This window comes from Vicugna pacos, chromosome 3 (genome assembly GCF_048564905.1).
Source record: "Vicugna pacos chromosome 3, VicPac4, whole genome shotgun sequence".
Lineage (NCBI taxonomy): Eukaryota > Metazoa > Chordata > Mammalia > Artiodactyla > Camelidae > Vicugna > Vicugna pacos.
Window position 1 is genome coordinate 31,811,618 of NC_132989.1, and position 11,504 is coordinate 31,823,121.

The 11,504-nt window shown below is 41.2% G+C and overlaps 1 protein-coding gene across 1 annotated transcript in view; it reads left to right on the top strand.

Moving 5' to 3' along the window:
- Nucleotides 1-7,340, top strand: part of FBN2 (fibrillin 2) — a 207,644-nt gene extending 200,304 nt beyond the window's left edge. Inside the window, exons 63-65 of the mRNA XM_031673106.2 lie at nt 1,858-2,089; nt 3,436-3,607; nt 5,434-7,340. Of these exons, the coding sequence (XP_031528966.2) occupies nt 1,858-2,089; nt 3,436-3,607; nt 5,434-5,808 (779 nt within the window). The 3' untranslated portion in view covers nt 5,809-7,340. The remainder of the gene's footprint in view (nt 1-1,857; nt 2,090-3,435; nt 3,608-5,433) is intronic.
- Nucleotides 7,341-11,504: the final 4,164 nt, after the last annotated feature.

The window sequence follows — 11,504 nt, forward strand, 5'->3', positions numbered from 1 at the left end:
CTACCTAAGCCTATAAAATTATACCATGATGTATATTTATATTATATAAATATGAAGTTTATCATGATGTTTCCAAAAATTTTACATATTTTAAAATATTTTTGTCAGTGGTATGTTTAAATGCAATTTATTTAATTAAGTATTTTTCCTGGTAATTTTTCAACCTAACACACTATCTAACACTATATTCACAGCAGGATCAGTTTGTTAAATTATAATCTAACATTCTCTATTAGGACAGAAATACTTCATATAAATGTCACATTTAATTATAAAAGCAGAGGAGCCTTTGAGGCAGAATTCCAAATATTTTGTATATAGAAATAAGATAGCAATTATGTTTGTCATAGGAAGCCTAGTTATTAAGAATTTATTTACATACTTTCTACCCATGAAATGAAGGCTAAGACTTTGTGCATCTTAGGTAATCATAGTGTGTTTTATATCCAGTGATTAAGAATTCTACATTTGGCAGTCTGATTTAATTCTGGAATTATAATCATGATACAGAAATGGGCCTGATAACGTCTGCCCTTTCAATAACCTCTACGCTGTAGTTAATGGAGTTTAATTTCCTGTCTGAGAGACCTCTTCGCTGAGACTCCATCTGCATCTCCCATAATCTCACTGAGTTACTTCAGATAAGCACGTCCCTCTGCTGCTGTGTCCCAGGCGCACACCTAATTGCACATGGGCTGGTTCCCCCACGTGGGCTGAAACACAGACGTGTCATCTATTAGGTAAACAGGCACACTGCTCAAGCATAGTCACAAGAATTTGAAAGAATTCCATGGACCAGATGTGACCGGTGCCCCAGGTGAGAGGTGGATTATGATAAAGCCCACAGGAGTCAAGCCACAGACTAGCTATCAACCAGACAGTTAGGAGCAAAGTTGTCATTTCCAAAGTTAAAAAGCACAGTCAGGCTTGAATTTGTAAAAATGACAGGAACAACTGAAAGTATAATCTGTAATTATCCTGTTGTCAGGCATTTAAGGGACAGTGTCAGTGGTTAAACTAGTAAAACCTACGTCAGCTGATGACTGGATGCGAACCCATGTCAGAAGGCACACTCTGCGCCTGATGGGTTCTCAAGCAGGTAAAAGTGCACAAGGTTGATGGTCCAGTAGACACAATTAATATTTATTTCAATTATTTTCATTTAGGGTATTTACGTTTTTTACGTATTTTCTCTCCATGTATAATGAAGGCTAGGAGAGTTGCTGGGAGAATGGATACAAATATAGACAGAGACTTTTTAAACATTGAGATATAACTCACATACCATAAGATTCACTCTTTAAAATGTAAATTCAGTGGTTTTTACCATATTCTCACAGCAGTGTGCAACCACCAGCACCACAGCACCACAACATTCATCAACCCAGGAAGAAACTCCATACTCATTGAAAGTCATTCACCATTTCTCCCTCCCTGCAGCCCTGGGCAACTTGTAATCTCCTTTCTGTCTCTGTGAATCTGTCTGAGGTATAGCCTTCTGTTTGAGGTAGCCTACTGATAATAGAATAGAAGAGTTATTCAGTAGTCACCCTGCAAATAGCTGTCCCTAAAGGCTGTCAGCATATTCAGAAACCTAGTACAAACAGGATATAAAAGGGTGGGGCAAGGTTATCTCAAGCTGTAATTTGGCTGGGGTGGGGGTGGCGCGGATTTGTTAGGTTTTGTTTTGCTTTGTTTCAGTGTCATATGCTTTGTGAATCAACCATCAGGGTAAACATTTTAAAATATGGTTCTAGAGCCGTTTCCCCTGTTGAATCACAGGTACTTGGAGACGCAAGCTCTTTTTCGCCTCACTGCCCCTTTTGCAGTGTTGAGTCTCTTTCTTTGTGTTCATAGACGAGAATGAGTGCTCCAATCCGAATGCCTGTGGCTCTGCTTCCTGCTACAACACCCTGGGCAGTTACAAGTGCGCCTGCCCCTCGGGGTTCTCCTTTGACCAGTTCTCCAGCGCCTGCCATGACGTGAATGAGTGCTCATCCTCCAAGAACCCCTGCAATTACGGCTGCTCCAACACAGAAGGGGGCTACCTCTGCGGCTGCCCGCCTGGGTACTACAGAGTGGGACAGGGGTAAGGCCATCCACCCCCTTGCACACAGGAAAGTGAGCATGATCCAGCTCAGACTGCGCTCCCTAAGATCAGGCTGCCTGGCCACTTGCGACTGTGGGGAAATGAAAGGGGATTAAAGGCCCTGAGGCAAGAGCGTTGGTCAGAGTGCTTAGGGTGTGGGAGGAAAAGGCACCAAGTAGGCATGTGGTTTATGTTCAACCTGTGGGACTACCTCCTTTGTGGTGAGCATAAGACTTGAACTTGTATACAGGTATCACTCTTTTGCCCCTGAAAACGGCTTGAATGGATTCGATCAGATCCCTCAAGGCCAAGGACAAGCAGATGTTTAAAAATGCTGCAACTCACATGTTGTCAGAGATACCTGGGTCATGAGGTACAAGTGGAAATGGTTCCACCCAGTTCTTCTGTGAATTTTGGCATGTGCTAAAAGGCCCAGTGGTCCCTGAGGAGAGTTATCCCTCTCTTTGCTCATCTGGCTTTACGTTGCATGGTGAAGACGTGCCTGGTTGATGTGACACCATCTCCACAAAGCTGAGTTCCCTCCAGCTAGTTGCACACTCCCAAGTGCAGCCGCCTCAAGTCCTGTCAGCTGCAACTGAGGTGGTGGCCACGTGCATCCTTCCAACAAGGCAACCAGTGCTCAACAGCACAGAAGATGGGAACTCAGGAGGAGCAGTGTATGAGTCAGGCACTGAGGGGCATGGACTGTTCTGTCCACCATGGGTACATAAAAATGCTTGAGACAAAAGTCTTGGTGTAGACAAGGGTCATTTAGAGCCAACTGATTGACTCTTTCACTAACCAAAATAAGAGTTCCAAAATCTCAGGTGTTAAAGCAGAGAGCTTTGTTGTGAACAGTAAACATAGGCTTCAGGCTTAGGATTCAACAGTGCTTCTAGCATTCTCTTGGGAAATTCATACTTTGCTTTTACCTTCTTGATTTAACTACGCAGAGTGCTTCAGTCTAATTAGGATTGCAAATTGGGAAAACTTGGGGCTCACTCTTAGAAGAATTTTGCTGTTCAAAGTAAGAGAAATCAGGGGGGTGGGTGTAGCTCAATGGTAGAGTGCATGCTTAGCATACAAAAGGCCCTGGGTTCAATCCCCAGTATTCCCTCTAAAAATAAATAAGCAAACTCAGCTATCTCCCCCCAAAAAACACAAAGTAAGAGAGAATCTCATGTATTAGGTGTTGAAGAAAAGACTATTTATGAAGTTTTTACGTTTATAATCTTAGGATTTGCTTTGTGGGTTTCTTATTTCGGAAAAGTCTTTCTCTTCTTCTGGAGAGCTTTAGTTAATGTTAATGATGAAGTCTAACAACACCTTGCTCTCATTGCCAATAGCCACTGTGTCTCAGGAATGGGATTTAACAAAGGGCAATATCTATCGCTGGATGCAGAGGTGGATGAGGAAAACGCTCTGTCCCCAGAAACATGCTATGAGTGCAAAATCAACGGCTACCCTAAGAAAGACAGCAGACAGAAGAGAAGCATTCACGAACCCAAACCCACTGAGGTGAGTAAATCTCACTTTGTTTTGTCACAAGATTTTGCCCACATGGAGTCATGTGTACTAAGCAGTAAGCTTTTATGTAGGTTCCAGCCTATCGTGAAATTTATTAGTTAAATTAATGGACACGATATGGCAGAGACAAGTACATTAAAATTAGTGGCATTTTTAGCTCAAAACACAAGATCTGGGGGAAAAGACTTAAGATTCACAGTTGCAGATCATATGTTTCCATTTTTGATTTGTGCCAGAAGGCAGTAAGATGTCCTTTCTAGGAAATAACTATTTTGAAATGATTCAAAAAAACAAAATTATTTTGAATCTGGTCAGTTCTGTTTTATACATATAAACAGTTCACTAGGCTTATTTTAATTTTCAGTAGGTAAGCCAACTACATCTCATATTCCGTGACATTTATAAGATAGGTGTTCCTTCCATAAACTTTATCTCCAAGTAACTTATATTTTGTAAGAAGCTGAGGATCTGAATTGCCTACCACTGATATTTCTTTGCTGTTAATGGTATTTAGCAGAGTGGCTAAAGGGGTGGGCCACACACTTCGTGGTTTTGAAAGTGTTCCTTGCCCCTCTCCACTTACTACCCATGTTATATGAGGCATGTTTACTTAACCTCTACCTCAATTTCTTCACCTGTAAAATGGGAATAAAAATATTTACCTCTGAAGGCTGACAGAAGGATTAACTGAGTGATTACTGTGAAGTGTTCAGAACAGTGTCTGGCATAAGCATCACACATATTCAGTAAACGTCACCGAATAATATCCGGTATCTAGAGATGTTGATGATTTCCCTCAGAGATCAGGGAGAGCACCACCCCTGTCAGTTAATATCACGGCCGATGCCCCATCAAAAAACCGCAACTAACTGGCTGTGTGAATTGGGCAACTTGCTTCAGTTTTCTGGGCCTTAGAAACTTATTTGTAAGACTAGACTTCTCTAGCCAAGAAGTCTCTGATTCTATTTTATAATAATAAGTAGGCCAGTATTATATTTACCTTAAGTAGACTAAGGTTCTTCACTGATGTTTAAATATAGCAACTGAGATTATTCATCAAGTACCCCAAACTACAAATCCAGAAATTCTGCTTATGAAACCCTCCCATTGTGGTTCTGAGACATGATTCTATCCTAACACTGACAGGGCCGCTTTAGCACCACCGTAAGCAAGTTTTTAACAGGCGCTCACTCAAAGCATTGGATTTTTGCCTGTCCTACTAAAGTAGCATTCTCAAACCTCCCATACTTCTTATTGAGTGAGACTTGGTTTATGTGGGCCCTGCCCTGTTGGCTTTTTGCCAAAGCTGGTTCAAACCTGAGCCCTGACAACTCTGCACGTCCCTCCCTCTGCACTAATGGCTCCCAGCAAACACACTGGCTCGTGGTTCATTGGCCTTACACATCAACCTGAGCCTTCAGAGTGAAGATTCCTCTGGGAAGAGTCCATGCTGTTGGATAACAGCTGCACTTCTCATTATAACTCCAGCGGAAAAAAAAAAAATTACATTTCCTAAATTGTCTTTTTGTATTATTAGTAAGCATGCTATTCCATAAACTCAGCAAAAACTTGAAGTGTGAATGCTCCCTGTAGGCTCAGCCCTGTAACTTTACCTGGATAAGGCTGAGTGAGAAGTCGTAAAGATTTAAAGAGCATGCTCTGTGGAACTGACCTCTTCTCCCAGCCAACAGGAAGTTACAAGCGGCGTGCGGTGGGGCAGACACATTGTCACTGTAGCCGCACTTCAACAGCAGGTTCCTATCAAGGAACCTGTGCTATTGTAGCTCTTCCCACATCATTTCCTGCTCTTTCTCCAGGTTGAACAGATCAGCCTGGAGAGTGTGGACATGGACAGCCCCATGAAAATGAAGTTCAACCTCTCTGGCCTTGGCTCTAAGGAGCACATCCTAGAACTCATGCCTGCCATCGAGCCGCTCAACAACCACATCCGCTATGTCATCTCCCAGGGGAATGAGGATGGCATCTTCCGTATCCACCAAAGGAACGGGCTCAGCTACTTGCACACGGCCAAGAGGAAGCTCGTGCCCGGCACATACACACTGGAAATCACTAGCATCCCTCTCTACAAGAAGAAGGAGCTTAAGAAACTGGAAGATAGCAATGAGGATGACTACCTCCTAGGGGAGCTCGGAGAGGCTCTCAGAATGAGGCTGCAGATTCAACTCTATTAACCCCTTGCAGACTTGGTTCCAGTCTCAAATCCCTGCACAGCCAGCCTTCAGAAGCCTTTGAGAAATCAATGACTAATTTTAAAGAGGAAAAAAAAGACTTTTGTTTTTTTTCCTCCCTGTCTCAGACTTCAGAATGTTGACTCTCACAGGGAGGGATAATTTAGACTCTGGTGTGGCCAAAGATTTGAGTACAGAGGCAACCGTCATTACTGTATTTTTTATATAACTTCACTTTAAAATATATTAAAAAAAAAACTAAATGTTCAAGAGATCGGCATATGGCACTAAATGCACAAAAATAATGTGAGCTTTTTTTTTTCCTGTTAGCAGTCTGTAACACTTTGGGTATTTTGCTATAGTTGCTAATTAAAAAAATATAGATGTTTATTTATTTTTAATGCAGTAATATATGGAGAAATGAACAAGCTATGTAAACAAAAAGGGAAACTCACTTGTTTTTCTTTAGATTTATAAATTTGAGCTATTTCTTTTAGAGGTGCTTTTTAAAAAATTCAGTAGATTCAAGAGATGTTTCCTTTGGTTTTCTGCCAGTTGTCCAACTGGTACACATCTGATGATTTTAAAGAAAGACTTACAGAGCTGAATGGGCAGTATAATCAATAATTTAAAAGACAGAAATGCCATTCGATCCTTTCTAAAGGAGATGAAAGCCAGAACAGCTCATTGTGATGATATTTCGCATCACCAGACACACCAGGCAACAGAAGATGAAGCACAACCACTGTAGCAAAATACCTTGACTGCTTGTGAGACCAGTAGCGTTGCAGGCCAAACCGTACTGTATTTCCTTCTCATAACCTCAAGGAAGCATATGTGCTACCCACGACACCTCATTCTTACCCAGGGTGTGCTGCGTACTCGTGGTACTGTAGGCAGCTGAAGAACTGCCGTTCCTCGGAAAGGAACACCTGGCGTTCTGTAGTGTTTGGTGCTGTCTTAGATTAATGGTGCATTTATTATGTTCAAGCTATTTCAGGATTGCCATATGTGCAAGCAAATCATGCAGTACAGCCAAGGAATATATGTTGTTTTTTTTAAATCCATTTTTTTAGAATTTTCATTAATACTGTAGTTATACACCATATGCCTCGTTTTATCATAGCCTATTGTGTATGAAAGATGTTTGTACAATGAATTGATGTTTAGTTTGCTTTAGTCATTTAAAAAGATATTGTTCCAGGACGTGCTAGTAAGAGTTTGTCTCTGTTCTTCTCAACCCAAGAACCTGTCCCTGGACCAGTGACCAAACCTCATATGTGAAATGGCCAAAGCACATGCAGGCTCCGGGTTGTTCCTTTCACACCTGTGCTGACCAAAGATTAGTCACCAGTTATATCCAGTTTGGGATTTTGTTTTGTTTTGTTTTCTAATAACTAAAAAAAAAAACAAACTGTGTAAATTTGTAATCAAGCGTTTGTGAGGAAGAACTTATGGCTTTTGGTTTTGTTTGTTTTCGTAGGTCTGTGTATCAAATATGACACTTTTCTTGCAATAAAGCTTATTTTGGGGTAGCTTTCCGGATGAGAGTTTTATATGACTAAAATCCCTGCTGTGTTTATGGGAAGGTGTGGGAGCTTTGCTTACTGGGACCTGAATGAAAGTACCAGAAAGAGAGCCAGGCACAGTTACAGGAAAACAAGGGGGTGTTGTCAGATCTGTGACACAGAATAAGCAGGACTGTTCAACTGACGATTGCAATTTAAAGTCGTATTCAAATAGAAGGACACAGTCAACGCAGTTAGTTGTTCACTTCCTCGCAGACTCTAAACCTCCCAGAGACCTCAGAATCTCTCCACTCCACCTCACCTGTACTTTTTTTGAATGCCATTGTGTTAAAGCACCCTAAAGCACCTGTGAGGAAGTGAAACATTCCCTCAGAGCCTTTCTTCTTTAGGGGTTCCCTCAACATGGGTTTTTAAGCAAACGTACACAGCAGGCATAACCCGGGCCAAATGGCACCTTCGCCAAGAATAATCCAGAGGCTTCCTATTACTTGCAGTGTTGCACCCGATCCCCAGTGGAGAAGTGTGTAGATAGGACAAGTGGTTTAACAGGGACTCTCTGTTGATACATGACTGAAATGAGCAAAGACATGTCTCAGAAGTTAATTCCACTGCAAGGTTTGAGAATTTGTGTGCTTAAATTTCTCATCCGAAGAATAAGAAAACAAAATATTGTGACTGAGCTTAACGCTGTTCTTTGCCAACCAGAAATTAGCTGAATGGAATAAGGGAGGTATTTGCCTTGAGGCATCCTTTAAAACCTAATGTGGGTCCTCATCTGGCATCTGTTACTGGTACAGCATGAGCACTGTCCTGGAACCAAAGTTGACTCCGGCTTGAACGAAATGTTGAGCAACAACACTGTTTAGCTTTAACCTGCTCTTGAGGAAGTCTGAGTATCTACACCATTAGGTGCTTTACACAGAAGAGAAAAAGGACCCTTAGGTGCTTCACACAGAAGAACATGCTAGCAGGAAGTGACAATGTCATGATGCTCCTTCCAGGAAGAACCTTTTCAGACACCTCCGGTGGCTTTATTGAGACTCTCTTTAAGCACTGACACAGCTGAGATTAGTTTGTGTCTCTCTGGTAACTAACTGCTAATGATATATTCTGTACCATTTTGTCTTTCCCATTAACTGTCCCCTAAAAATTACCTTGGCTAAGTTACAGAAAACTTTGCACAAGAGTAAAGTACCCCAGACATATAAACATAATATATGTAAACATATAAACAAAATCTTACAGTTATATGTATTAGTAATGTAATAAACAATAATTTGGTCTTCAGCTGACATGGATTCTTTCCCCACAAGCATTTAGATTTGGAGCTTTTAAAAATTTAGTCCTGTTGAGTACTTTTTGATGTTATTGCTTACTTGTGGTAGATGAAAGTTGGTTACAATTTGCACATAAATATTGAAAATAGTTCAGGGTAATATAAAAGGATTTCACTCCAAATTCAAGCATCTGCCCTTTTTCATTACCCAGGAATATCAAACAGGATTAAGTCATACAATATGTCCCTTCTAAATACTTTGAAGGTTTTGTTTTACCTTCTTGGTTCAAGAATAAATGCTTAGTGTGGAGGGTAGGCAACACAACTAAAATTTACTGAACATCAGCCTGTTTGAGACCTAGAGACCTTTTGGTTCATATCGTTAATGCCTCAAGGAAAATGAGTGAATTTATATGTTAAATTGAACCATGAGTAACTGCCAATATTTGGCCATGTTTGACCTACAAAATGGTAATGACTCAGTAATTCAGAAATACTCATGTTCCTCAAGAATAGACTGGAAAGCTGAAAATTTCTCTTCTCTTTGAAAGACAGTCAATTCTGTTCATTCCTTTCCATGCTACTTGTGGCTCATTTGTATCTCTAATTTACAATAGTCCACGAAAGAATGCACATAATTTATTCAAACAGCCATTTGCTTTCATGCTTCAAAAACTTTGGAAAGAGTCTATATCACACATTTTGGGGGACCTTGAGGGGATTAGTAGAAGCTGTTTAAAGACAAAGACAAACCAATTGGGAAAGGTTAAATATAGCACAATGTTTTTTACAAAATAAAGGGAAAACTTCAGGAATATTTTTTTCTGAAAAGACAGGGGAAAGATGGTGATTCATTAACACCCCAAAGGAAGTGAAAGTGACAGCTCTTTTGCAGTCTCAGCCAGCCTGCCTTTGATATCTAGCTTATGGATCTATTTTTTTTTTTAGCACGATTGCTTTCTCAAATAAATACTGTGATTTTCTTGCTTAATAAGAAGTACATATTTCTAACCTTAATTCTCTTTGAAATCCACCTGATGTACATAGTAAGAGTCCTGAAACACAGTGAACAGCTCACTAAGTTCAGCACTTCAACCACCAAGGCAGTATCACCTTGCAGGTAAAAGAAAGAGACCTTCAGATCAGGCAGACCTGTTTGGCAAGTGGGAGACTGGGCAAGCTCACTGACTCCCTTGCATCTGCAGCACCCTCTGAGATTTAAGTGACCCTACTTTTGGAGGAATGGGAGGGTAGAAATCTCTTGGGTGTCCTGGTGTAATATGCGAGGCACTTTTGCTCAGTTATGAATGTCTAATTAGCTGTAAATAAAAGAGGAGATTAAAGGAAGGACTCACTCCAACAAGCTACACAACGTCCCTGAGCCTTGGTTTCTTTCCTAGGTGATGTTTCCCTGCAGTGTGGCTAAGAGGATCAAGTGAGATAGTATAGCAGTGCTGGCAGCTGAGGGCCCAGCACACAGCAAGCACTTTGCAACTATCAGCTGCTCTTCTTCCTCCTCCTCCACCCACTGCTCCTAAAACCACAGTATGAGAGAGAATGTGCCCCCATATTCACACAAAACTCCTTCCTAATCATGGCCCTGAAATTACGACTTTCCCACTGAATTACTGGACCACATCCAAGATAAATAGCATCCAAGACGTGTCCCCTAAATGGTCTGTACCTCTAGGGAGTCTTCAGAAGTTCTGGTGTGATCATGAAAGTTTGGTGTCTCCACCCTGCTCGTCACTTACTGAAGTCACTGTCTGTAGCCCTGGAAGTTCAAGCCAACTCCACAGCCAGAGCTGTCATATGTACAGATACCTAGGAAACCAAACATGAAGGAGAACACAGACTTCTGATAACCCCTTTTAGGATGATACAGTGTCATGGAAAGTCAGAGCTAGAAAGGCCTTTGGAAACCTACTCATATGTTCATGTGAGGAAACTGAAGCCCAGAGTCATAACCCAGCCAATTGCACTGCTGGTTTCCACCAAGTTGAGACCAGAACCCCGGTTGCACGGTTGTAGTCTGGTGCTATTCATATTTCCACTACATGGTAAGCCTATTTGGATCTCTTTTAAACCTTGAGGATATAGGCCAGTTCCCATGGTTTTGGCTCACACTGAATCCAAAAATGTTTTCCAAGCACGATCCAAGCACTGCTTTTTGTTTTGTCTACCCACCCTCTGTGTAACTGCTTCTAACCTCCTGTAGACCAGAGGTTTGTATACATACTAGAATGCCAAGATACTGGCTGCCACAGTGTAGACCCCACCTAAATCATACACTTCTTTTAAAAGCATGCTGGAGCCATGACTTTCAAAGGGTTAAACGTTTTATTTAAACCAGACCTTCAGAACTTCAAAAAACACACACTTGTTTGCTTTACTAAGAATGCTTAAGGAAAGCACACTAGTGGCTTGTGTTGCTTAATTGTCTTTTTTTTTTTCCTTTTCCTGTGTGCCTAAAAAAAGATATTACTAGATTAAGCTGGCTTACTTTTGAAACAGCCAAGAACGAACAGCTCACATTAGTCACCCCCGTTAGGGCTTCAGATTAAATTTCAGGATGTAGTATAGACATTTTCCAAAGGAAAAGAGGAAAATGCTTTGCATGATTTTTAGAGCAAACCATAGCGAAAGTTAACATTAGTAGCCTTCCCCAGACAACTACTGCTACATGTGTGAGTTCCATTAATGAAATAGCAGCAGAGGCTGTGAATTACCAATTCCCGAAAATGTGTCAAAAAAGCAGCCCTTTGGTCTGCTTAAGCTGCCTACATTTCCACTCCTGGGGTTTCCTCCTTCCACTCTGTCAGACCCAAGCATCCCTGTACCAGGGGAACCCATTCATGCCGAGGTGAATTTAGAACTTCAGGCCTGTGCATTCA